The sequence below is a fragment of the Aythya ferina genome, assembly GCF_964211825.1.
Source record: "Aythya ferina genome assembly, chromosome: 3".
NCBI lineage: Eukaryota > Metazoa > Chordata > Aves > Anseriformes > Anatidae > Aythya > Aythya ferina.
In genome coordinates, this window is record NC_140298.1 from 18,474,444 (window position 1) to 18,499,692 (window position 25,249).

The 25,249-nt window shown below is 51.9% G+C and overlaps 1 protein-coding gene across 1 annotated transcript; it reads left to right on the forward strand.

Annotated features, from left to right (window-relative positions):
- Positions 1 to 1,440: 1,440 nt before the first annotated feature.
- VASH2 (vasohibin 2) lies at positions 1,441 to 24,488 on the forward strand (the record flags this gene model as incomplete). The annotated part of the gene is made up of 7 exons (XM_084513819.1): positions 1,441 to 1,767; positions 4,307 to 4,395; positions 6,408 to 6,464; positions 12,943 to 13,017; positions 19,400 to 19,781; positions 20,666 to 20,784; positions 23,231 to 24,488. 7 exons carry the CDS (start codon positions 1,441 to 1,443, stop codon positions 23,298 to 23,300), a joined length of 1,119 nt encoding a protein of 372 aa, XP_084369945.1. The 3' UTR covers positions 23,301 to 24,488.
- Between the last annotated feature and the right edge of the window lie 761 nt (positions 24,489 to 25,249).

The following is a 25,249-nucleotide window of genomic DNA, read 5'->3' on the forward strand; positions in this document are numbered from 1 at the left end:
CAGCTGCGGTAGCAACACGCTCTGCATTAGGAACAAGACCACAGGTTAACTCTGTGCTACTCAGCGCCGGCCTTACAAAGGTACCTCCATCCAAAGAGTCAGCACTTCAGAACCAAAAGGCTGCTCCGCTCCAGGGTACCGCAGCGAGGCACGCCGTGGTTTTCCCCCCAGAATGAGCCTGGCTGTGCAGACGCTGCTACGGCTGCTATGGCTGTCTGCCCCGGCTGTGCCAGCAAGCGACAGGGCTGTGGGCATCCCAACCCTGCTGCGTCCAACCAGGGAGAGTCCTGCCCTCTGGTGTGCCCTGCTGCAGTGGATGCACAAGGCCTCAGGATGCAAAGCACATGAAGTCCCTCTGGTCTTCATGCTTTTGGGGCAATTAGAAGGTGGGTGGGTATAGGAAATAGCTGCCCAAGTCCTCTGGCTGCAGCAGGAAGTGGAGCAGTGCTGAGCGAGGCTACGGCTGCCTGTGCTGGCAGCGATCAGGGTTCTGGGATGCCTGTGGCTGCCATCTCTTGCATTGGCACCTCTGGGTACAACGTGGTGCTGCCTGTGCTTCTGGGTCCAGCATGCGTGGGGTGCCCGCCCTGTTATTTGAGCACCCATCCTGAGAGATTGTCAAGCTCTCCCTGGCTCTGCCCCAGTGGGCAAGTTTGCTGCGGCCTGCCCTTGCTGCCCTAACCAGCAATAGGACTAGAGATAACCGGAGATAGGACTAGAGATAATCAGTGATAGGACTAGAGGGAATGGCCTCAAGTTGCACCAGGGGAGGTTCAGGCTGGCAATGAGGAGACATTTCTCCTCAGAAAGAGCAGGCAGGCATTGGAAGGGGTTGCCCAGGGAGGTGGTGGGGTCAACGTCCCTGGGGGTGTTCAAGGAAAGGTTGGACGTGGTGCTTGGGGACATGGTTCAGTGGGTGATGGTGGTGGTAGGGGATGGTTGGAGCAAGTAACTTGGAGGGCTTTTTCAACCTTTATGATTCTGTGATTCTGTGAGGCTGAGCCCCCCAGTGGGGCTCCTGGGTGCCTCCACGAAGCCCACGAGGGCACCGCAGCCTCATCCTCAGCCCACCCCTGGCGCAGCGAGGACCACTGGGTACCCCGCGGTGCCCGCGCAACCCGGCCGCCATTTCACGACCCAGCTGCCGGGGGGCGACCAGGGGGCTCGGGCGCGCCCCCCACACCCCCTTTTTCCTCCCTCCCCACCAGGGGGCGCCATCTCCGCGGCGGCCGCGGTGCCGCGCCTTGGCCAATCGGCGGGCGCGCCGCCGGCCGGCCCCGCCCCTCTTTGTTGCGGCCACCAATGGCGGCGGCCCGGGGGCGGTGGCGGCCAGCGCGGGACCGGCGGCGGCGGCGGCGGCGGCATGGGGCGGCCGCGGCAGCAGCAGCGGGCGGGGGGGCGGCGGCCGGTGGGGCCGCTGCGGGGCATGGCCGCGGCTCCATGACGGGCACGGCGGGCGGAGGAGGAGGAGGAGGAGGAGGGCGACGCCGGGCGGCCCCGGCTGCAGCGGCGGCGGCGGGCGGGGGCCGTTCCCGGAGCGCACAGCCGCGGGCGGAGGGCGGCGGTGGCGGTGGTGGTGGCAGCGGCAGCGGCGGCTCGGAGGAGGAGGAGGCGTCGCGGGAGGGCGGCGTGCTGTTCCTCGTCAACCGCAGCGGCTTCCCGCTGGACGGGCAGACGTGGGAGCGCATGTGGGGCCACGTGGAGCGGGTGCACCCCGACGGCAGCGCCGTGGCCGCGGCCATCCGCAGCGCCGCCAGGCTGGCCCGGGTAAGGGCACCCCCCCCCAAGCCGTCCCCGGGGTTAATTAGCGCTCATTAGCCGGCCTCGGGGCGGTGGAGGAGAAGGGGGGGGTCTGGCTGGGAGCGGGGCGAGTGGTGGCTGCGGGAATCTGCTCGCTCCGTGGCTGCGGTGCTGCTCCAGCCTTAATTACCCTGGGGGTTAATTGCGGTGAGTTGAGCCTCTGGGGGCTCTGCTCCGCCGGCTTCACGCTGCCAGGTAGTGCAGGACCTGGAGCAGGGCTGGCAGATGCCGTCCTGCTCGCTAGCGAGGCACGGAGGGGTTGGAGCAGTTTCACTGCCCATACAAGAGTGTTCCCATCCACGGGATGCTCTCCAGCCCCGCTGTGATGTTTACATCAGCCTCACGCTCTGCTGTAGCTCTGCTGTCTCCGGAGGCATCACGGCTTAGAAATCACAGGGTCAGGGTCTTCCATCAGTCTCTGAATTTCCCTTGCTGGGTTGATGCACGCCCTGCAGTGCTGTGCTGGCATTTCGGTCGTCCTGCTGTGTGCTGGGATGTGTACCCCCTCGTGTCCGAGCTGTGCCAGCATCGCCCTGCATCTCTCGTGCATAGCTTCACTGTGCTGGTTTTTGGGTGCCTGGGGTCTGTGCTGAGGCTGCACCCCAAATACCTGTGTGTTAGGAGGTGCTGAGCAGCAGGCAGCGTGCCACCAGCCCGGTGCTGTCAGTGTGCAGCAGGGAGTTGCTCTCGGTGCAGCACCTTGGGGCTCCTGAGGACTTGCTGGGCAATGCAAGGCAACAAAGCCTCCTGCAGTGTGACAACCCCAGCAGGGTTTTGCCTGGCCTGGGGCTCTCCATGGCTATAGGATGGGGAAAAAGCCCAGGAGTTGCTACATCTGGAAGCTTTAATTCACTTTATTTAACTACTTGCACTCCTGAAACTTGGGCTGTGCCTGGTGTGTGTAGTACAGCTCTGCCTTAGTGCCAAGAGTGACGGGCGAATAATTCACCCAAAGCAAAGACATTGGGGCTGGAAGGAGCTTGTGAAACTGAGAAATTGCCTCTAATGAAGAGCTTATGTGTGGAAATTGGGATTAAGGGACGTTAATGAGCCTTACCCGTAACTTACGCTTGGAGTGACTGCAGGCCCGTCTGCGCGCGCTGCCGTGTCTCTCTCATGGTGCTGAGGGTGATAACAGCACACTGCAGACCTGGCCATCTGTCTGCCTTCCATTTAAAATATGTTTCTGTATGCCAGCAGTGTAAGAATCTCTATTTTCTTCCCTTACTGAGGCCTGTTTACAATTTGACTGGAGTAACTAGCTGAATGCTGGCTTGTGATCTCCTTGGGGGGACGGATGCTCGCTCCCCCAAAACAACAAACGCACAAAATCCCTTGCTCGTAGTGGAGGTGGGAGCCTGGATGGGAAAGTGTGTAACAGAGACAGCTCCAGACTGTTCAGCCTCGCTTTTTTTGTCTGTAATCGTTGGCTTGGAGTGCCTTTAGAGCTGTGATTTTTTGCTTTATAACCCTTAGGGCTGATCTGCCCTGTTCCTGGAGCAGCGTGGGGCTGAGCTGTGGCTGTGGTGGTGTCGTGGCCCCACGTGGGTTGTGTGCTCCCCTCCGTGTGTTGTATCGTGCCTGCCATGGGCACTGCTTTCTCAGTTTGGGTTGGCATTAATATTTAAGCAAACCGTTCCCTTGATTGCGTTTGTAAGAATTGTGTTAACTTTTAGCAGGGCTTTCCCCCTCATGCACCACTGCCTGTTTTGGCACGTGCTGACCCCTTTTTTTTGCAGGCACCCCCTTAAAATAAGGGGGATTATGACAAAGAGCTGTCCCTTTCTTGCGTGGTTGCAGGCTGAGGAGCCACGTAGCTATGGGGATTAAATATGGATTGAGTGCCAGGCTTCTTATGGTGCTTAGGCACAAGCAGATGTCTTAGGGGATTTTTGAAAAATCCCATTATGGTGCCAGTTTATATCTTTAAGTGTCGTAATATCATTAAATATCTGGGTCCCAGGTGGTCTCCAAGGTACCCCGCGACCCCTGCCCAGCAAGCGGGCTGTCGATAAGCAGCAGATGGAAAGTTACACAGCCCGGGATCCTTGTCTCCTCTTATCTTTATCTCCTGCTAGAGGAAAACAAAGATTAGGCTTGAAATGAATCCTCGGGTGAGGGATGATGACAAAGGCAGCCCTGGGACTCTGCTCCTCTGAAGCGCCCTAAGCTAGAGAGGGGGGAGGAAAAATGTAAACCATTTGCCTCCTGCCCTAATCTGCCTGTCCCTCTAGGGAGGTGTTGGAGGGACATCGCTGGCAGCTGTGATGGGGTCCCCTTGCTGCAGCAGGGACGAGGCTCGCCCCGGTGCACAGGCATTTGCTGTCACAAGTGGGATGGTTTTGCCCGACGCCTGAGTTCACTTTGGGCTGGAGCCATCTGTGCCGCCGCGTGGTATCGCGTGAAGCGCCTGCCTCTGTCAGAGCAAATCGCTCATCCTCTCCACGGGGAGCGGTGGCTGTCTAACCTCTTTATTTCTATTTATTTTATTTTTTCGTTTGTCCAGCCCTCGGTGCCGCCGGTGCCAAACTACAAGCTCTCCATGTCGATCCCGGAATGGCTCCAGGCAATACAGACCTACATGAAGATGCTGCAGTATCCTTCTTGAGCACGTGGCCTCTGGGGAGAAGGCTGGCTTGGGCCTCGTGAATTAACGGGGTTTACTGAAGCACTCGGGCTTGGGATCATTTGGGGTAAAAGGACTTATCTCGGCACAGCTGAAGATTTCTGGTGGTACCTGCAGCCCGGAGCTTGTCACAGCAATCCTGTGGGCTGCGTAATTAACTTTAAATGATACTGAAGAATTTTGCTGTAGTGACACTGGTGAGAACAGAAATGCTCGTTTTGCAGTTGGTGTATGAGGATGTTATGATCAGATCATGATGCCTGGAGAAATAGTATGGCATCTCTCCATAAAGGGATGATGGGGGGGCAGGGTTGTGGCAAACCCTTTCTCCCTCAGCCCTGACGGCCCCGAAGGGCTCCCTGAGGCCTGCCTGCTTGCTCAGGACCGTCTGCTCTCTGGAGCCCGGGGGTGGGCAGCCTTGCCTGTCACTCAGGGCACTAATGAAGGAATCCTCCCCACAGGCCCTGCTTTCGGTCCCTTTCTGATGTGGTCCTGAGCCACAGGAAGGCAGGGGCAGCGGGAGGGAGGCCCTGAAGCAGTGCGTGGCTGTGGCGATGTGCGTGTGGGGGAAGCGGCGGAGTTGAGGAACGAATGTGAGGTCCTGGTAAAGATTAGGAAAGGATATGGGTGGCAGCTGGAAGAGCATCCGAAAATAGCGGGGCAGGCAGCAGCGGGGATCAAAGCCCCGTCAGGGGCTGGAGCCGCAGCCGGGAGGAGGCTGGGGCCAGCTGCGCTGTGGGGAGCGGCTGCTGTAGGGCCAGGCTCTGCTCTGCAGCCCTGCAGTGTTGCAGGGTGAGGGATTTGGGGTGTGTTTGTGGCGGGGAGGAGCAGGGCTGTGCCAGAGGGGAGGCCGTGTCATGCGGAGCCCAACAAATCATTGTTGTTTTCCAGCGGTTTTGAAATCCTGTGCTCTGCTGTGGAGCAGAGACGAGCCTTAGGCGTTGGGTTTGGGTCTGTGTTCAAAAGAGCTTCAAAGGGTGCTGGGGAACGGGGTCTTGGCTTCCTTTGTGGCTAAAAGAGGCTGTGTGCTTTGTTCGGAGCGCTCTGGGGAAGGGCCTCCCGAATGGGGCTTTGAAGGCAGGAGGGAAGGAAAGCCTTATTTCTGGGGAGCGCCGAGCTCCAACCGGGGCCAGTTCTGAACATCCTGATGCAAGCTGGAGCTTTATTTAGACCATGGTCACACAGCCAGCAGCTGTGCTACTCGCCCCTTGCCAGGCACCCTTTGTCTGCATGGAGTCGCCCCTTTCTGCCCTGGTATCAGCACTGCGATTTTGCTGGTGTGAGTGTTCTTGTGGCCGTGCTGGGGATCTGATTCAGCTGGGAAAACAGCCTAGCGAAAACAAGTGGCTGGTGCGATTTGGGTTTTATTTTATTTTTTTTTAAGGGGGTGTTGTTTGTGTTGGACAGACCGGTTTCTGATTTATTGCAGTGCTGCTTGAACAGCTCTGCTCGAAGAGCAGAGGAGAGGCTGCTCTTGGTGCTGCTGCACATCAGCTTGCATTTCTAGCCGAGCGGTGCTGAGCTTTAGCTGGCGGGTGGCTGTTTTCTGGCATCCTTTATGATGAACTTACGTGCTCGTAGCAGTAACTTATGTTCCTGGTTTGCATTTAGCTGGACATTTCCATTTTAAGTACCCTGTATGTTTTAGGGAATGCTTTATATTTCCAGATGTAAATGGCTGTATCTGCCGTGCTGCTTGTTTGCAGGTCCCGCGTGAGCTGCGCGGCTGAGTGAGTTAAAAACTTAGGAAGGAAGCCAGCTCTTTGAAACAGTGAGTGGTGTTGATTGGTTCGAGTAGACTACAAATGCCTTCTCTCCCCTGAAGGGGGGAATTTTGTCAAGCTCTGATGTAACCCAGTCGTGAGTGGGAGCTGGAGGAAAAGAGAAGTCATAACACACCGATGCCAGATGTGTCATATCAGATGTGTCACTTTATTTTTTTGGCTGTTCAAGTTGCTTTCCTTTAACAGACAAAACACAGATACAATCACACAGGAACTCAGTTCTTCGAGATTAGGAAAAGCAGACCTCTAAGTGGGTAAGTGTCTCTGGAAGTGGCCTACTGTCCTACTCCCCATAAGCACAGAGGGCAGTCGGCTGGCATTGTGGTGTTGTGGCAGGCTGCCTGGCGCAGCCCAGGCTTTGCACGTCACTCAGCAGCGATGTGGGAGCTGCAAAGCTTGAGTGTACAGAGTTCGAAAAACTCAATTCTTGCTTGTCGGTGTTGTTTTGGGGGTACTGTACTGTTTTTATGGGAAAAGTGCAAGTCCTGATGTTCTGATTGCACTACAATGCCCTTTACTGATGGTAAGAAGAGATCAACTGTGCAAAATACTGCAGAAATCTTGGCATTGTCTTGGGCTCAGTCGCTTCCCCTGGAGGATCACAAGGAATAGTTCAAGTCGTGGTCTTGCTGCTCCTCGTGCCATTCCTTCCATCTGGCTGACTCCTGCTCTGGGTGACACGGAATTGTGCAATACGAATGTGAACATGTGCACAGGGAGCGTGACGACAGGGAGTTGGGATCCCTTACATGTAAGAACTGTAATTATGACAGCTCTTTAAGAAGACTCAGTAAGTTGGCAGATTAGGGTGGGAAGTGATATTGACAACATTGTGCTTTTAGTTAGGGCAAAATTTAGATAAGCAGAATGTATTGACTTCTGTGGGCTGGCCCGTCTAGCTCTCCCGAGCTGTCTGTCACTAATTTAATGGTCCCTTGCTATAAATTCCAGTTCCCATCATAGCTCTAGACTTGAGGTTTTCATCTTGCTGACAGCAATTTTTACCACTTCCTTTCTCTATGCAATTTTACTGTACTGGTGGAACTAGTTTAGAGGAAACCCTGTGCTTTGAATAAATTGAGGGCTTTATACAAGCTTAAACCAATTTTCAGGTTGGTCATTCATGTTTAAATTTGTCTCATTACTTTTTCACAAGGAAGTGGAGGATGAGAGTGAGCTCACTGCTTGAAAGGCCCATGTTTTCTGTGTTGGGCTTGATGAAAGTCTGGTTTATGAGGACAGTGCTTTTTGCTGAAAGTGAACCAGTGGTGCTCCCAGCTGGGGATGTAATCATGGCTTTGGATCCCCTTCTAAGTGGTTTCATTTCCTCTGCTTACCTGCCTGTATTGTTTGTGGCTTGGGCACTTTGTATTTGGCTTCTCTCCTTGTTGTCTTGCTTCTGAGCAACCTAGTTAGTGGTGATGGGGCTTCTGGAGAGCTACAGCTAGCATCACTGGAAATGGCCAGCCTCCTAGGGCTGGCTGCTGGCCGTTTGCTGCCCACATTCGCCCCTATTTGATGTATGTTGGACTCGCACAGCATTAGGTCCTAACCCTGTGTTGGTTTGCTCCAGCTGCAGGTATTTCCTCCTGCAGTTGTCCTAGGCAATTGGTTCACCTGCTGCCAGGCCAGTTTTCATCAGAGTTCAACAATCACCCATACCTACAAGATTTTTATTTTTTTTCCTCCTGGGAGGCTTGTTCTGTTTCACAGGAGCCCTGAGCTGTGTCCCTGGGCTGCTTCCTTTGTCCTCAGCTGGCGCCTGGTGGGCATGCCGTACGCTGGAGGAGCTCGTCTGGAAGATGCTTCGTGACTTCCAGCGCGGTAACAACGGGCCCCTTGTGCTGAGGCAACAAGCGGTGCTTTGAGGAGGCTGCTGTGGTGTGAGTGGCCTTGCTCGCTGCTGAGGGGCAGGAGATGTGTGGGGCAGGAGGCAGGAGCGCTGTTTCTCGCCTCAGATTTGGGGAGAGCCACACTGGGATTGCTGGTGTCCCTCCAAGCCCGGTGCCAAGCTCCCCTCTTGCTGTGCATCGCCCCTGGCGTGCAGGATCCCCTGCTTGTTGGTGAGCTAATGCAGGAGCCTGCTAGCAAAGCAAAGCTTGTGTTTGCAAGTTGATCTGGCAAGGTGCTGCGTGCTGTTGGCTCCCACCGACTCCTAGAAGTTGAGGCTGTTCCCAGAGCCGTGATTTATGGGTGCGAAGCATGTTTGTTTCATGTTATGAAGGCTCAGGCTAGTGACAGTGTTACAAGGCCTTTGGCAGCCTGTCTTCCCGAAAGCTGGACACAAAGAAGTTGAACACTAGGTGGAAACGATTAATATTTATGAATTCATGCGAAAGTTTCCTGAAGCATATTAATGAGAATTTCTGTTATGGAGGGCGGGCTAGATATTATGGAGATTTACTGTCAGCATTGGCATCGTGCATGCAAATAAAGATGCGTGGCTGGGCTTAGGAAGGAGAGCATAAACTGCTTACAGGAACTCAGAGCATTAAGGAACTCGCAGCATTAGGTGACACGAGCTTGACATAACTCAGTATTAAAAATCTCCTGGGAAAAAGTTGGTTAGCTATCAGCTGGCATCTAGGCTAGCATCTTGGCTTGCCTGGGTTTGCTGTACCTGCACAAAAGGTTTGCAGGTGCAGGAGTGCTTTGCTAGGAGAGCACGCAGGTCTCCTGACCCATGACACTGTCCTTGGCAGAGGCTTTGTGATGTGTGCTTTCCTATGGGGCAGGCAAAGGACAGCGTGTGGAGAAGGAATTTGAGGAATTGCAGCCTGGAACCTGGAGGTTTCACATCTCTTTTTGCTTTGTTTGGGAAGAATAAAGCTGCCAGGAGCTTCTGAAAAATTAAGGAGAGGGAGCTTTCATGGGCCTCATGGAACATCATTGCGTTAGTTCCCAGCTACCCATCAGGTGAGATGGAGCAGTAATGTGGAACCTGTTCAGATGACTGGAAGGACTCAAATACAAATCCCACAAACAAACCCTGCTCAGAAAGGCAATCGAAGAGCCTGATGCTGTTTCCTTTTATTTTTTTTCCCCTTCCTTCATTAACACGTTTATGTAGCCTTTCTGGTCACAATTGATACCCGAGTGTGGTAACAATTCAGGAGTGAAATCAGGTGAAGCCAAGGCAGAGAGCACTTGTAATGAGTCATTGTTGAAGTGAGCCGGGTGCAATGGAGTTAGTTCCAGGTGACTTAGCTGACAAGCAGCCTCCAAACCATTTCTGCTTCAGGTGGAGAATGTGGGCAGGATGGATGGTTACATTGGAAGCAGGACGGCAAAGGTAGCAGCCTCCTTGGAGGAGGGGAAAGAAAAGGGGTGTGGGTGGGAAGGAGGTCTAGGGACTTCCAATTTATCTGCAATTTTGGGAGAAATGCTCAAGCAAATAATCAAGTGTCTGGAACGTAACAAGGTGGTAAGTAACAAGCAACGTGAATTTAATCTGACGTGGTTTGTTTCTGATAGTTCCCCTCTGTGAGAGCATCGGAGCTGTTGTGTGGAAGGGATAACTCTTCGCTTCAGTCTGGCCTTTGGCAGCCTCCAGATAAGGCCGAGACATCCAGTCTAAATGAAACTCTTGGGACATAAGGACTCAGCCTGGTGCAAAGCTGGGCCTGGAAAGTGTTACTAACCAACATCTCGTTCCTGGTCTAGCAGAGCAGTTGAGGTTTGCAGTATCTATCCCAGTTCAATGTTTTTCTTTCATTAATGGCACAGATATGGCTGTTTACTCCTGTGCTTTGTGGCCCAAGCTGGACGAGGCTTTGCAAGGTGGAATTAGGCTTTGGAGAGCAAGAGAGGTGGACTGGGAGTTAACAGCATGCTGGTTTGGTTGCAAAAATACACGCAAAGCTGGATTCAGAAGGTAGACAGTGTTTGCACTGGTGTGGTGAGCTCAGGTGAAGGGTCGTGTGCGAGTCAGTTGAAGAGAGTCTAAAAGGGAAAAAAAGCAACAAACGTTGCCCCAGGCCTAGAAAACGTGACCTGTGGGAAAGCTTGAGGGGGAGAGGGGTTTATTTAAAACAAAACCAAACCCTGTTTTTTCCTATGTTTGCAGAGAGGGCAGATTACAGCCTTCTGCATACACAAATGTGTGTTGCAAGAGGAGAGATAATAAATGGTCTCCTGCCCGCTGTGGATAGCAGAAATAGCTTCTGATTTAAATTGCGAAAATAAAGATTTAGTTTGAACACGAGGGGACCTTCTTAGATGTGAGGTTAAGTATAGGATAGATCTAGTGGGAGCTTTGCAAGCCTTTGAGAAGCCAGTTAAAAGTAGGCTGGAAAATTATCGGCGAGGAGTGATTTAGATTTGGCTTATGCTACCTCGGTGGCTTAGGGATGCTCTGAAGGCCCTGGTCCCAATGCAAATGCAGTTTCTGAGGCTGTGGTTCGACTCGAGCTTGTTAGGAGCAGCAGGAAGGCTCTTGGTGGTTATTGAACTGGGTCATGCAGATAACCTCCGTGGCCTGTGTTGGAAACGCGAAGGAAAAAAGTGTTTGCTGGGTGTTCCCCGGGACTCCGGAGTACGTGCAAGGGTGGGGTGGCTGGATGCACAAGTCCTCAGGGCTCGGCTTAGCCCCCAGCCAGCTCTGTTTCTGTGCTCCATCAGCACTGAGCACCTCTTGCTCCATGGCATGGTCCCCGGAGCGAGGCTGGTTGAGCCCCTGAGTTAGGAGAGCTGCGGGGTGCCGTGGCCAGATCTGGGCAGCTGCAGGGGGCTGAGGAGGGTGGCCCCTGGGCCCTGGCCTTCCCTTCCAGTCCCTCCTTCCAGGGACGGCTGTGATTCCTGCTTCCTTATGCTTGGATGCTGGACAGGAGGGCCTCCTGCGGTCCCTTCCAAGCTCTATTACCCTGTGATGCGATGTAAAGTAAAGGAGAGCTGCTGCTGGCCTCAGAGGGAGCGGCTGCTGTACATCAGTAGGACTTCTAAGCAAGCAAAATGCCTCTCGTGTTCAATTTAAATCTGCCTTAATAACCACGGAGCATCTCACAAAGCTGTACTTCAAAACCCAGCGCAGACAGAGCCCATGTTAAATACAACTGAGTATTTAAATACCGGGAGTGTCGCTGCGACAGATGAGTTGGTACTAATTTGGCTGCTCGCTTAGGCCGATTACTTTGAAGACTCCCTCCCTGGCTGTGAAGTCGCTGCTGTTTTATCCACGCTGACAGCACCTTGGCTTCATGGCAGCAGCGAGCTCGTGCAGGCGGGCGCTGGGAGACCTGATGCTGCTTGCTGTGATGCCGCGGTTACTCCAAGCCCAGTGTGAGCAGGGAAAGAGGTTTGGAAATTGAGTGGATCGCCTTGTTTGTGGATGCATCCTGTGCTGCACACACTTCTGGTGCTGGCGGGGAGGAGGCTCTGCAGCAGCTTCTGCCCGGCCAGCTCTGAGGAGCCCCTTGGTGTGCCCTCACCGGGGCTGCTGCTGCTTGCTCTAGTGGCGGGGCTTTTCTCACTGATGGTGGGCATGTAGGAGGCAGGCTGGCTCTAATTCGTCTTCTGTGTGGCAGGCAGAGTGTAAAGAGCAGCTGTTTACAAATGAAGAGATAATTTCCAGCTCGGATGAATTGGGTGCGGAATCACTGTGACAGGCAGTAATAACACTGGGGGCTGCGCCGCCGCTCGCGCTGCGTGCGGGGTTTGAAATGCATGGGATGTGTGCGTTGGGAAGGGGGAAAACAGATGAAAATATGCATCTTGAGCCATTAGTCATCTTCTCTAGTACAAATATTTCTATCTTTTAATGTCGTGTTTCCTCGAGAGCCGGGATCTCTACGAAAAGCTCTCCTCAGGGAAAGGATATGGTTAGAGGAGGCTTCAAAATAGAAGTCGTCCTTTGTTTGGGCTTTTTTTTGCTGAATATTTTACCTCTCTTTGTCTCCTTCCTACAATTTTTTAAAAACTCTGCAGGATTTGGGGATCTGCTGGCAGAATAGGGTAGGGTACCTTGTTGTTGATGGTGCAGTATCGCTCTGACCTCAGCTGAGATCAGATCGCTTGCTTCTCGTCACAGTGCTGTCCCCGTCAGATGAGGCTGCTCCAGAGACAGAGTCCAGGTTCCACTAAAATCTGTGGACTTGCCAAGATCTTGGGGATGCATAGTTTGCTGCATTCCTGTAGGAAATCCTGCGTTTTGTACAGTCCACAAGAGATAGAGAGGAGCGGCAAGATGGTAACTCAGCTTGAAATGCCTGTGCTGACAGAGCTTTCTGCACAGCAGGCTTGGATAAAAATACATTAAATTCCTGCCTGCACCTATAGGCATTAGCTCAAATGGGCATTTGTAGCTTTCAAGGGATATCACAAAATTCCTATATCCTCTTTTTTTTTTTTTTTTTTTTTTAACAGAAGAGAGCTGCATATTTTGAGAACTCAGCTAAATTTGGTCATGCTGTGGGAGCTTACATGATTGCCATCTTGCAGCTCAGCAGGGCTTTGTGTCGCAGTCCAGAGCGATGCTCAGGGCCTTGCTGGGAGAGGCAGCGAGAGCTGCATTTCTCCAACCCATCTGCAGATGCATGGAAGGCGCTGGGATACCAAACACCCGTTTATTTTTTCAGTCATCCTGCAGAAATTAAGAGGGCTCTGGCAATCGCTGAAGAGGAGAATCAAGTTCACCAGCACTTGCTGAGATGAAAAATGGAGATGTCTAGCTCTCAGAGTACAAGAGGATCCTTTGTTCCAACTGAAAAGACTAAAACCCTCTTGTTTCTGTACCAGGTTAATGGAGACAGCAAGAGAAATGACCAGGGAGTCCCTACCTATCAAATGCCTTGAAGCGGTTATCCTGGGGATGTATCCTTTTGTGTGTCTGTGGCTTTTTCCCCTGCAGCACTGTTGAACGTATTGCCCTCCCTGGATGATGTTTGAGATGCTCACAGCCACAGGTGAGTGCAAGCAGCTCAGAGACTTTCCATGGGATTGACCAACACGTTGCTGAGGTGCCTAGGTGTGTCGGGAGGAGCTCAGAGGCTGCGTGCACGGTTCAGAAGGGTCAGCTGGCGTTATCCCCACTTTGCCTTCTGCCCGGGTAATCTGCATAATGTCAGGAGCTGACCCAAAGCGCCCAGATAAGCAGCTGTCTGTGCAATCCTTGCTTTCTTCTTTGGTCTTTTATTTTTTTTTTGCCAGCTATTGTTGGAGCTTGTTAACACCTGACAAATTGTAGGTTCTGCGCTACATTTGTCTAATGTTTACATAGCAAAGTCGTGTTGTGATTTTTTTCTCTGCAGTTGTACTTAGTGCAGGAAAGTGCATAGTATAATTAACCATTGCATTAAGGTAAAGCTTAAATGCTTATTTCATACTCAAATCCAGAAAAGAACGCTTTCTATTTAGAGACGGGCTTGCTTCTTAATCCTTTTGTGCTCTTACTGGTAAATAAACTAACTTGCATCATCCCAAAACACCAGAGAAGGACGAGGCAGGACGACAGGAATAGTTTTCTACTGGATATGCCTCACAGCAGCTGATCAAGTTTGATTTAAGACAAAGAAAACCCAACCCAAAATAAACTCAAAAGCAGAACAGCTCCTCGAACGTCTCTGCTGTGTTTTGCTTGCTGCTGCTGCCCCCTCTCGTGGCAGCAGAAACCAGCAGAGCCTGTGCGTAGTGCCCTGTGTTGGCTGATGTGAGGGGGCAGCTGCTGGGGCTTGTGAGGAGCTTTCTGAGAGCTTCCCCCTGAAATTTGCTGCCTACAGATGACCTTTAACCTAAGAGTACTCTGGTTGGTTTAATAAGTTTTGACCATTTTATTTTTATTTGGGAAAAAAAAAAAGCTTTCTCAGGAAAGGTTTTCTTCTGCCTGTCTCAAGCCTGACTTCAGGATTTTTTGGGGGGCAAAATAGTTGAAGGTTCTGGATTATACTATTTAGTGGTGTCTGAAATTTCTTTTGATTTTTTTTTTTTTTAAGCTTTGGATGAATATTTTTTTTTTCTGCACAGTACTTTCAAAAATGTTTATGGAGAACTTTTAATTGAGATTACCTCCTGAGAAGCCTTAGGAAGGGGAGAGAATGGGACAGGCTTGTCTTTTCCCGTGACTACTTTGCTGTCTTGGAAGCCTGCTGTGTAGGAACAGGGGCCACCTGCTGGGGTGGTTATCTTTGTAACAGCATGATGTTCAGCTGGTTGATTTTTTTTTTTTTTTTTTTCCTTTCTTAGCCATTAGATTTTGATCTTCAGCATCAGCCTCCAGATGTGGACACGGTGAGGCCAGCAGCTGTGACTTGCTTTCTGAGGTTGGGCAGCCAAGGCCATTGCATGTGCCTGAGCTGAGCATCCCTGTGCGTGTGTGGTAACCTCTGGCTCCCTTCTCTGTCCCCAGAAATAAGGTTCCGCTTGCAATTTGTGTGCTGGCAGGCTTTGCTGTGTTGCTTGGATACTGGGAAGAGCAAAGCCGGGTTGGGTGGGCCCTCGGCGTGAGCCTTCATTCAAAGGCCACCTCGTACAGAGCAGCTTAGCAAGATGTCACTTTAATTGAGCAGCTTGCTGGCTCCTGCAATTGGCCTCTGCAGCCTGACTTCTTATAAAACACTTGGGTAATCCCTCTTGCTACAGAATTAAGTTTTGCATAATTGCCTTCGCGCTGGATCTTGAAGCGTTTTTATCTGGCAGTGAGTTAAATACCAGGCAACCCTGCCTGCATGCACCGAGGGAGCAGCTGCTGTGAGGTTACCAAAACCTCACACAGATCGTACGGTGTGACATTGATTGCAGCCCTCTGCACGGATCTCCTGCTCTGCTCTGCGTGGCTGAACTGGCTCCATATCCTGCTGCTTCCGTGGCCTGCTCATCAGCGCCTAACCAGAGGCATTCCTCCTGCTGCCATCCCCAGGGTATTTTCTCGGTTGGGCTGTAAATCAGCCGGGTAATGATGCGTTCGCCGCATCCATTACGAGCGCCGATCGAAACTACTTGTGCTCAAGAAAGGGAGTAGTAAACCGAAAGGTGCCAGGGGAATTTTATCCATGCCGTATTCTTTATTAAAACGCAGAGAACAAAATATCAGGGGGTAAGAGGGAAGCACGGCTCCTCAGGGGATCTTGCAGTGCTGTCTGTGACAGATGAATATAACTCGCTCCCATTGACTGCTGTGCACCTGTCCTGGTTCATGCGAGGTAACAGACCCGTAAAGTGTATTTATTAGACCTCCCCCTGCCCAGTAACATCATTAAAGGAGGAAGGGGAGAGCAGAAGTGTCTCAGGAGGAGAGATAATTTAATAGCTTCTGCACTAGGCCTTCTGCACATTTAATCAGTGGGTGATGTTTATTGCTGCTGGAGTCCTGGGCCCATCCTGTTCTTCCTGCCCAGCAGGCAAATTCCTGGGCTAGGCGTGAGCCCCTTCGGGAAGGGGCAGAGTTTTTCTGCGGTCGCTGCAGGATGGCTGGAATATTGATGTCCTCTCTTTGCTTCCTGCCAGCTTATCTATAGCTCGACCTGCTCACGAACTGAAATATGGACCAGGAGAGTCCTGCTGAGTAGCTGCTGTCCCTCTGGTAGCTCATCCCATCCAGATGTGGGCTTGGTGTAGCGCCCTGCCTTGCCATCAGCAGTCCCAAACCTGGGATCTCAGCGCTGCTGGAGCTTGTGAAAAATGCTGTCTGGCTCCAGGATGTGGTGTGAAGCTTCCCTGGGTGCTTGCCTCTGGCGGTTGGATGCCCTCTGACGTTGCTAGCAGTTGCTTAGCTGTTCTCAGAAACAGCTCCTCTCTGCTTGCTGAAGCCATATCTGATGTGTGAAGTGTGATGTTTGCTTTCTTCCTGTTCAACCTCCTCACCCTAAGCTAGCAGCTTTGGTGTTGCAAGCCTAAATACAGCTGCCTCCTTTCACCTCTTGTCCTCTAAAGGGTGTGTGGAGCGCCTTACGGGGCGGCCTGCAAGGGCCTGGGGTCCTCTCACCCTTCCCTAGTTCAGGGAGCACCACGAGAGGTGGGGACCAGAAACCCTGAGGTTTTCTGTGCTCATTTTAACCTAAGTTGAGTGAAAAGGTCCTACTGGGTGGGCTCTGTAAGACACGCAGCACTACAACATCATCTTGTCCAAGTTAAATAGGGAGGATTTCAAGCACTGATTAGCGGCACAATGCGGATTCATCTGGTCAATACCAGATTAATCAGAAGGTCTGTTTTCACCTCTGGTTTGCGATGCAGAGTGGAAATTGTAGTGGGGACAGCTACCTGCATCCCCAGTGAGCGTCAGGAGTGATGCTGGGTGTTCCTGCAGCACTTGTGAGCCTGGCTACTGGGAGAGCTGGGCGCTTACACCCCTTAGGGCATCGGCGCTGGCTGGCAGGTCTGATTGACCCATCCATGTTGGCCCTTCTTTCTGAAAAAGGAATTAAATATACCAATTTGTTTTGAGATGCTGGGGGCTCTGCAACACCACTTTGCACTGACTTACTGACTTTTTTCCCCTTGTTCAGAGCTCGAAGGACAAGCTCTCAGGGCTGCTCCCCATGCCTGTGTCCCCTGGGTTTCTCCGCCAGTCTGTGTCCAAGTGCCATGGAGCACCATGTCCAGTCAGCGGCCCGGCTCCCCTGGCCTGCTTTTGGGGCCTGAGCACCTCTGACGTTGGTGTCTCGTGGTGCTGTGACACTTGCTCCTCTTGAAGGGCTGGCGCCCTTGCCCCGTGTCCCCCTGCTGTGCTGGCTGCGTTTCCTCATGGCTGTGGGAGGCCGCTGGCAGCGAGCAGCCCGAGCCCAGCTCCCACAGAAGGCAGCTGCCAGCATGTCAGCCCTGTCAGCTGCTGGGGCCTGTCTCCAGAAATGTCCACGTTCAAAGCCCCAAGCCGGCATGAGGAAAGATCCTGCGTGTTACCAGAGCCGGGCTGGGTAACGCCAGCGGCCTCGCCCCCGAGCACGCTGTGTGCTTCAGGCCAAGCTCTGCCCTCGCTGCTTGGAGCCAAACACCCAGCCAGCCTCTGGGGGTGTGTGAGCAGAGCTCATTCCTCTGTGAAGGTCCCTCCTGGTCATCTCCGAGGGGATCAGTGTCCCTCAGTACCACTTTTGGGCTGTGTGGCCTAGCGGGCTGAGCCCTGGGATTCACAGCAGGGCCTGGGATCTGGAGGGCACCGAGGTTTTCGCTGCCCTCTCCCCCTGTGCTTGGTGTCAGCTCTGTGGCACATAATTTACTCCCCGACTCAGTCCCACAGTTGCAGTCCCGGCTCAGAAATGCGATGACGGCTGTGGCATCGGCGTGTCCTTGCCTTTTGTTTGCCACAATACAGCTCTACTCGGGCAGAGCAGAAAGGGAAAGAAATAACAATGATAGACGGATGGAGGGGAAGATCTGACGTGCCTTTCCAGCCCGTGTGCTGTGTATTTCATCTCGGGTGGGGACTCTCATTAAGTAGTCGCTCGGCAGAAGCAACCTGTACCTAAAGGTTAATTTCCACAGCAGTTGTTGCTGGGTTGTTTGATGGTGGGTAATTTCCAGCCTCAAAAGAGTCTTTTACTCCTACCTAGTATTTAATGAGATTAAATTGCAACTCCTCCAAGACCTCGTGGCGGAAGTGTGTATGTGTGGCAGGTGGCCACGAAAGCTTTGTGTGGGCTTAATAGAAAGGCGCTCGGGGAGCAGAGAGAAAAAAACCCTTTCATAATGAAGGGGAAAAATAGTGGCGATGTTTGAAAGCTTCATAGGTGTTAATAAAAGATACTGCTTTTTCAGTCACACGGATTGATAAATACAATGGGCTTCCGTAGGAATCTGTCTGTAGGACAAAAATTACTCTAACGTGGCTTTGATGCACGCAGGATGCTCCTTGGAAGGCCTGGGGCGAGGTGACCCTTCAGGCGAGGTGACTGGGATGAGTTTTGCGGCTGTTAGGGTAGTGTTGGGCCTGATCCTGACCTTGTGGTGTACTTAAAATTTGCTTTGTTTGGTGAAGGTAGTCCTGCAAAGATCCAGCAAGACCGCCGAAGACACAAGGGAGGTTTTGTTCCCTGTTGGTGCAGTTAAGTTATTCTTTTTTTTTTGGCCTTGGACAGAGGTGATCTCCTTGCGTTTGACTTCAGATTCAGTGGAGCTCATTCAGTGGCTCTTGTTTCACTCCTGTTAAAGAGCTTTTGGGGCACAAGGCGGGGGGGGGGGGTGTGCTGGAGATCTCCATATCAGGCAGCTCCAGCGGGGACCGACACTAGTCCTCCATCCTTCAGGCTGTCCCGATGGCATCTCAGTGGCGCTGCCGAATTACCCTGCGGCTGTATTTCATCGTCAGACCCAGCGTGGGTTGGTGGGGTCTCCGCTGAGGGAGGGAAAGGCACCTGCTGTCCCTGGGGACTGGGAGGCCTTGGGGTGAGCGTCAGCTGTCCGGGATTAGCAGCAGGGAGCCACACGCAGCGTAGGCGCTGACGCACGCCCACGTGCCTGAGGGAATCTCGCTCCTCTTCCCCTCGCCAGCATCCCGAGGAAACCACCTGGACCGGCGCGTAGCTCCCGCCTGAGATCACACATCGCTGTTACAGGGCTTGGCCCCTGGCCACTTCACGTGGTGCCTGTGAAATGGCCAGCCAGCAATCCAGGGACAAATCTTGCTTTTCAGAAATGTTTGCTCCTGGCCGTTTATCTGTGCTTATTTGGAGAAAATAATTATCAAGCTGGGAGCTTTCCTCTCCATCATTTCAGCAATATGTCACGAGTGCAAAAGCCGGTCTTGTACACGGAATTGCCAGACTGAAGGCCAGCCTGTAGACTCCAAGCCAGAAATGCAACCCCAGAAAGGATTCTAAGCTCTTTGTGCTGCAGGGATGTGTGAAAATGAGGATAAGTAAACAGCCTGAGTCATACCGAGCTCCGACATAAAAGGGAGGGATGTTCCCTTTGGGGAACAGAGGAGTTTGGTATTGGTGTCACATAAAGGAGTTCCCAAGGATCTGGGAGGATGGTCTCTGATCCAGCACGCTGAAATGAATGCTGGTACTGTTGTTGTTTTGTTTTCTCTTCCCCCCAAGCATGGCTGAGTCAGGCCCTTTCCGGCCTGAACAGTTGCATCCTATTCTCCGAGTGCTGAAAGGGGCTTTGGGCAGCATCAATTATTTCTGGGGCACAGTGAGTGTAAATTTGTGCTTATCAGCAGGCGGGGGGCCCTGTGGTTACCGCTACTGGGTCTCTCCCAGCTGTAACTCTGTGTGCTCGCTTCTCAACCCCGTTGGTGCCTTGACTCGGCGCACGCCAGATACCTGACGAACGGGCAGCCCTCCGTGGAGCGATTCCCCATCAGCTTTAAAACCCACTTCTCAGGGAACTATTTTCATCACGTGGTGCTTGGGATTTACTGCAATGGCCGGTACGGCTCGCTGGGCATGAGCAGACGTTCCGATCTGATGGACAAACCTCTGACGTACCGAACTCTGAGCGACCTCATCTTTGAATTCGAAGACTCCTATAAAAAGTACTTGCATTCGGTCAAAAAGGTGAAGATCGGACTGTACGTCCCGCACGAGCCGCACAGCTTTCAGCCCATCGAGTGGAAGCAGCTGGTCCTTAACGTCTCCAAAATGATGCGCACAGAAGTCAGGAAGGAGCTGGAGAAGTTTGCCAGGGATATGAGAATGAAGGTAGGTCCTCGTCTCCGGGCTGCCGTGTCCCGGAGGTGGCTGTGCAGTCCCACAAGGTCGGTCGTGCTCCCCGGGGGGCTCAAAAGGCAGGAGGGGAGCAAACCCCTGGCAGGATGGAGCTTCCCCACCAGCTGGTTGGACTGAAGAGCCTGGAGAAAGGCGGGGAGATGGTGCTGTGGGGTTTGGCTGCCCTTTGGGATGAGGGGTGTCCCTGAGCGTGCCTCTGGCGCGGGGCAGGAGCTGGCCGCAGCCACGGCGAGCGGGGATTTGGTGCCTTTCCAGCCTTCTGCTGGCAGCGGGAGCTGAGCAGGTGTGCTGCTAAGAATGGGGCTGGCTCTCGCCGAGAGGTATGCGGCACGGCCTCCGAGTTATTCTGGGTTCCTGGCCCCTGCCCTGCTGGCTCGTGGCTGGCAGCCCTCTGCCCGTTTGGCAGCAGCCCCTGTGTCCCGCTGCCACCTCTCCTGCCCCGCCGAGTAGCTCAGCAGGGTGAGAGGCGTGTGGTGACCCCCAGCCTCCACCTCTTGTACATGTCTGACCCCAAGAGCTCCTGGAGGTGGCTGTCACAGGCTGATTTTAGTGCTTCTGGTAGAGGGCCCAGCTGTGATGTCTTTTTTTTTTTTTTTTTTAATTTTTTAACATTTAAGTGGGGACTGAGTTGCTGACACCAACCAATTCTTGCAAGGGGCCCTGGCACAGCTACCACGTGATAACTGCATTGAGCTCCTCTTAACCTGGGGCAGGGTTTGCATAAACCCCAGGGGACTGAGGGCTCTTTGTGTGCCATCCACCCTACTGTCTGAGGCCCTTTGATTTTTCATTTTTTTTCTTTAGTGAATCATTGCCTTCATTGAGCGCATCTTCCTTCCCTCCCCCATCTCCCGCAGATTCTGAAACCCTCAAGTGCCCATTCTCCAGCGAAAGAGCGGTCCCGGGGGAAGTCGTTGTCCCCTCGCCGCAGGCAAGCCACCAGCCCGCAGAGACGAGCGTGCCGGAGGGACAAATCGTGAGTATTGCTGCACCAATGCTGCTGCCACCACTCGTGGGGCACAGGCTGAAGGCAACGATGTGTTATTGTACAGTACAGAGCTCGAGGCACGCTCACTGACACACATAGGAAAGCTGTACCAGGCATCTTGGTTGCCTGAGAGTCTCCAGAAGCCAGGAGTGCTGGTGTCCTGGTGTTTCTGTGACAGCCCCTCTGTGCAGTGCCTCCTCGGAGGCCCTGCTGACCTCTGGTTCAGCTCTGCAGGGTGTTGGAGGGCTGTGACAGTACAAGTGGGGCTTTCACCTTCTTTTTTCTAGCTCTTAGTGCACTCTTGGGAGAAATGAACCTAGTTTGGGGTGCAGGAGAGCCTTACAGAGAGGCACGTAGTTTGATCCTGTTTAAGGGCGTTCAGATGTAGGCATTAGAAAGAGGAGAATACCTCTAGGAGAACATCTCCTGGTGGTGGTGGGCGCCCTGCTGTCAGCGTCCCTCTGCCAAGCTGGATTCCCCGAGATGAGCGTTGTTACCGGGCTGTGCTGCTGACAGAGGGGTTGTCACTGAGGACCGACAGACAGGGACTGGAACAAGCGAGCCTTTTCTTGCCGAAGCAGAAATACTGCTCCCGTTGTATTCCTTCGCTTATCATCAGTTGAAAAACCAGACCACTTCCTTCGTGCGTCTCAGCTTCAGCTTTTCGCTGGGTGCTGAAGGATGGGCTAGGCTCACGCAATGCCTCTACATGGAGAAAAGTGAGCCTCCAGGCCACGGGCCTTGTACGGCCGCCAGCGATACAGCCTGCCGCCCATACCTTACATTGGGAAGTCGGGTTTGAGCTGTGCTGCGTCGTGCCAGGAGGCTGACAGCTGTGAAAGCCCACACGTAACCCAGATCAGGCACATATTTGCCATCATTGCTTTTTAAATAGGCTCGCAGGCTCCTGCCTCAGCACTTATTTATTTATTTTCAAGTGGCTAACAAAGACGTTAGGCTAGCTTGCTAAAGATAACTTGGAGATACTTTAGCAGCAGCCTTTTATTTTTACTCCTGAATTCATACTGGGTCCACGATGCTGGGCTTTGGACGTCATCAGCACAACCCGACCTCCTTGTATAGCACCTGGATAATTATAGTCGTGGCAGGCCCTGCTCCTCCTTCACCTCCTTGCTGCTTTTGGAGGGATGGGATCACCTCTGGGGTTCTCAGAGGGCTGCTGTGGAATGCCCCGTGTCTCGAGGGGGAAACAGGACCCAAAGGCAGATTTATGGAGTTTTGCTGAAGTTTGGGCATGGTCATGAGACACCTCCCCCCCTTCCATTAGGGAAATGAGGAAAGGAGCCACCCAATTAAAATTTAAAATTTGCAGTAGCTTATATGCAATTAGCACCAAAATGCTATTTTATAAGTAATAAAATAATACCCAGTCATATTTCCACACTAGTCCTGCCTCTGCAAATCTGCCTCTGCAAAAAAATGGGTGCACAGTGATAAATCTCAGCTGAGGGGAAAGACGAGAGGGGAAACTGGGTGTATGCTGCTGTGTATCGATGCATCCTTGAGAACCTAGCTGCAGCGAGAGGCCTTTGTGTCACGCACAGAGGGAAGGACTCTGGGTAAGGCTGATGAGCTTGAGGCTGACTCTGAGCTGAACATTAGCCACGCTCATTGATGCTGCGTTTGGTTTCTATATGAATCTCTTATTTGCATGCTGTAATTACAGCTTTTTAGAGCATGCAGGGGAGGGGAGGGGAGAAGTGGTTTTTTTGCTCTAGCACGAGCTGGCAGGGGCTGAATAACGCGTTCGTTTGAGAGGCTTCACCTGCTGATGGCAAGCTGTTATTACAGCCTGCTTCTTGTCGACAATGAAATGGGATGGGCCTGCTGGGAAAAATCGCCCAGTGAAAAGCATGCAAAAAGCCCCTGCTGGAGCAGGCACGGCTCCATTTCATCCTCAGTAAGGTGTTTGGAGGTGGCGGGGTTGGGAAATAGTGTCACATGGCGGCCTGCAGCAGTCTCTGCCCCTGAAAGTGTTAGTCAGATCTGTTTCCTTTTCATCTGATACTGAGGTTTTAACACGGTTGTGCTCTGGGTGTTGGCGTGACACTGCCCAGCTTTGGGATAACCAAAGGAGGCAGAACCATCCAGGCTCGCTTCAATTAAAGGGAGGGAAAGAGGGAGAGAGGTGTGGGAGGGGAAGAGGAAGTGTTAAGGGCTGGAAACCAGCTGTCTGAGGAGCTGGAGGAAAACACTGGATGACCAACTTGCTATTTTACTGCTCAGGCTTTAGCTGTGATTTCTGTGAGGACTTTGTAATTTAAAAAAAAATATTACAAAGGACTTTGTAATTTTGTAAAAATTGGGAAATTTTTGCAGTAAATTGTCCCTGGTTCTGCACGTGCTCTCAGCTCCTGCGTGGCAGCGTTCAGCCCGTTGTTGAGCAGCGCCCTCTTCCCTCCTTTGCCCGCAGGCCCGCGGTGGTGGACAAGAAGGGAGACCTGGCCACGCTCAACGAGGTGGGCTACCAGCTCCGCATCTAACAAAGCCATAGGCTGGACAGAGAGAGGGCTTCCTTGGTGCTTCCCGCTGCACTTTACCTGCACTCCAGTGGAAGGAAAAAGGAATGGGACTATTTATTAACTCGTGGACGTTGAAAATAAAAGTGTTACCTAGGAAATAGAACGGGGGGGGGGGATTTTTATTTTTATTTTGGTGGCAGTATTTATTTTCGTTTGACTCATGGAAAAGGCACCAGTGAGGAGAACCTCAAGTTGTTGGCCGGGATGCGAGGTTCTTTTCACTGTCTTGTGGGAGGTAATTCCAGGGGTATGCGAGTTTCTACAAGTAGAGTTTTGCTGTACAAGTGTTAATTGAGTTTGGACATTGTGCTGGGCAGTAGCTTTGGGACGACTACAAAATCAAACACGGTCTTAAGGTGTGCTGGGGTGCAGTGTTTAAAAAAATTCGCAGTATTAATATTTAATTCAGCAATAAAAACATGCAGTGCAGAAGTGGCATGAGTTTTTAAATTGTCAACATTACCTCACTAAACTTAATAGATATGCAAAACTGTCAGTATTACTGTTTTGTAACGAATTTGTACCGTTTCCCAGCATTTCTGGTAGTATTGGAACAGCACTGGATGTGCTCTGCCACCTGTATTATTGTTTTGTGCATGTTGCTGAAGGATGTTAGGTAACAGTAATATGCAAGTGTGTTCTGAAACACTGACATCTTCAGAAAAAAATGAGTGTTTTTTTAAAACGACAGTAATTGAATAATGAATTTCTAAACTTTAATAATTTTTTATACTTTGTCACAAGCTTTTAGTCTTTCCAGACTACACTGCTGAAGCACAAAACCTGGAGATTGCTGTTTTGGAGAGACAAGTGTTCGTGTACTAGTTTGTTTCTTGTGTATGTTCTTGGAATAATGGGAGAACTGTCAGAATTGCTAACCCGAGTCTTTCTGCTTTCCTTTCAACACTTGTATGCAACTTTGAACCTTGTCTTTGAAAGGCTGAGCAGGCTCAGACAGTGATGCCTTGACATCTTATATTAAGATCAGACATCACAGGCTGAAGTGAAGCTTCCACCGTGCTGCTGTAGGGAGTTTTTTTGTATATGCACTGTCGTAACAGATGCTTAGTCAGAGCTGAATAAAGAAGCTTGTGTTGGAACAAATTCAGCAATAAAATCAACTGTATGTCTGAAATAACCGAGAATCGAGCTCACCTGCTTCCTCCCTCCTCTGTCCTTCCATGCGAAGATTGGGCCAAGGACCTGTGATGGATGGCAGCATTCTCAAGCGGAGGGGTAAGGCTTTCCTTGGAGTCTGCCTTTCGCGTTAGTGAAGTTCTCTGGAAGCATTTGAGGGCTGCGTTCCTGAAAATATTTCATTAGGTGCCTAAACAGAAACTGGACGCTTCCAAAAGTCCAGCTCCTACCCGTTGTGCTGTGCTCCCAGATGATACTGCCGTGGGACTTGTGTACTGCCTCTCCTGGGTGCTTGCTTTCGTTGGAATGGCAGAGCAGACAGGGCAGCAACACAACAACAACAATGCTTAATCAAATTGAAGGATTTAAGCTCCCAGAACCCTTCTTGTCTCAGCCAAAAATGGAATGGGTACAGAAGGAGATGAGTGCACATACACAAACCTTATTGCTCAGAGAAGTTAGTGAACCTCATCTACCCAGGGCAGGAAGACAACACCGAGACCCAGCAACCTTCTGCAACCAGGAAAAGGCTTTTCAATAGTCAGGCTTCACAAGGCCTAGAAAGGCTTTTCAAATGTATTATACTTCTTTATACAAGATGACTTTATCGATTACAGGGAGGCCTTTCTCATCCCTCTCACCCCAGCCTTTTTTGCTCCTGTGTTCACAACAGGATTTTTTTTGGGTCGGGAGTATAAAGTTGAAGAGAGGGAGATTATTCTTTTGGTAGAAATTCTTGTGTGATCTGACATCAGCTGCAGAGTTTGTTTTAC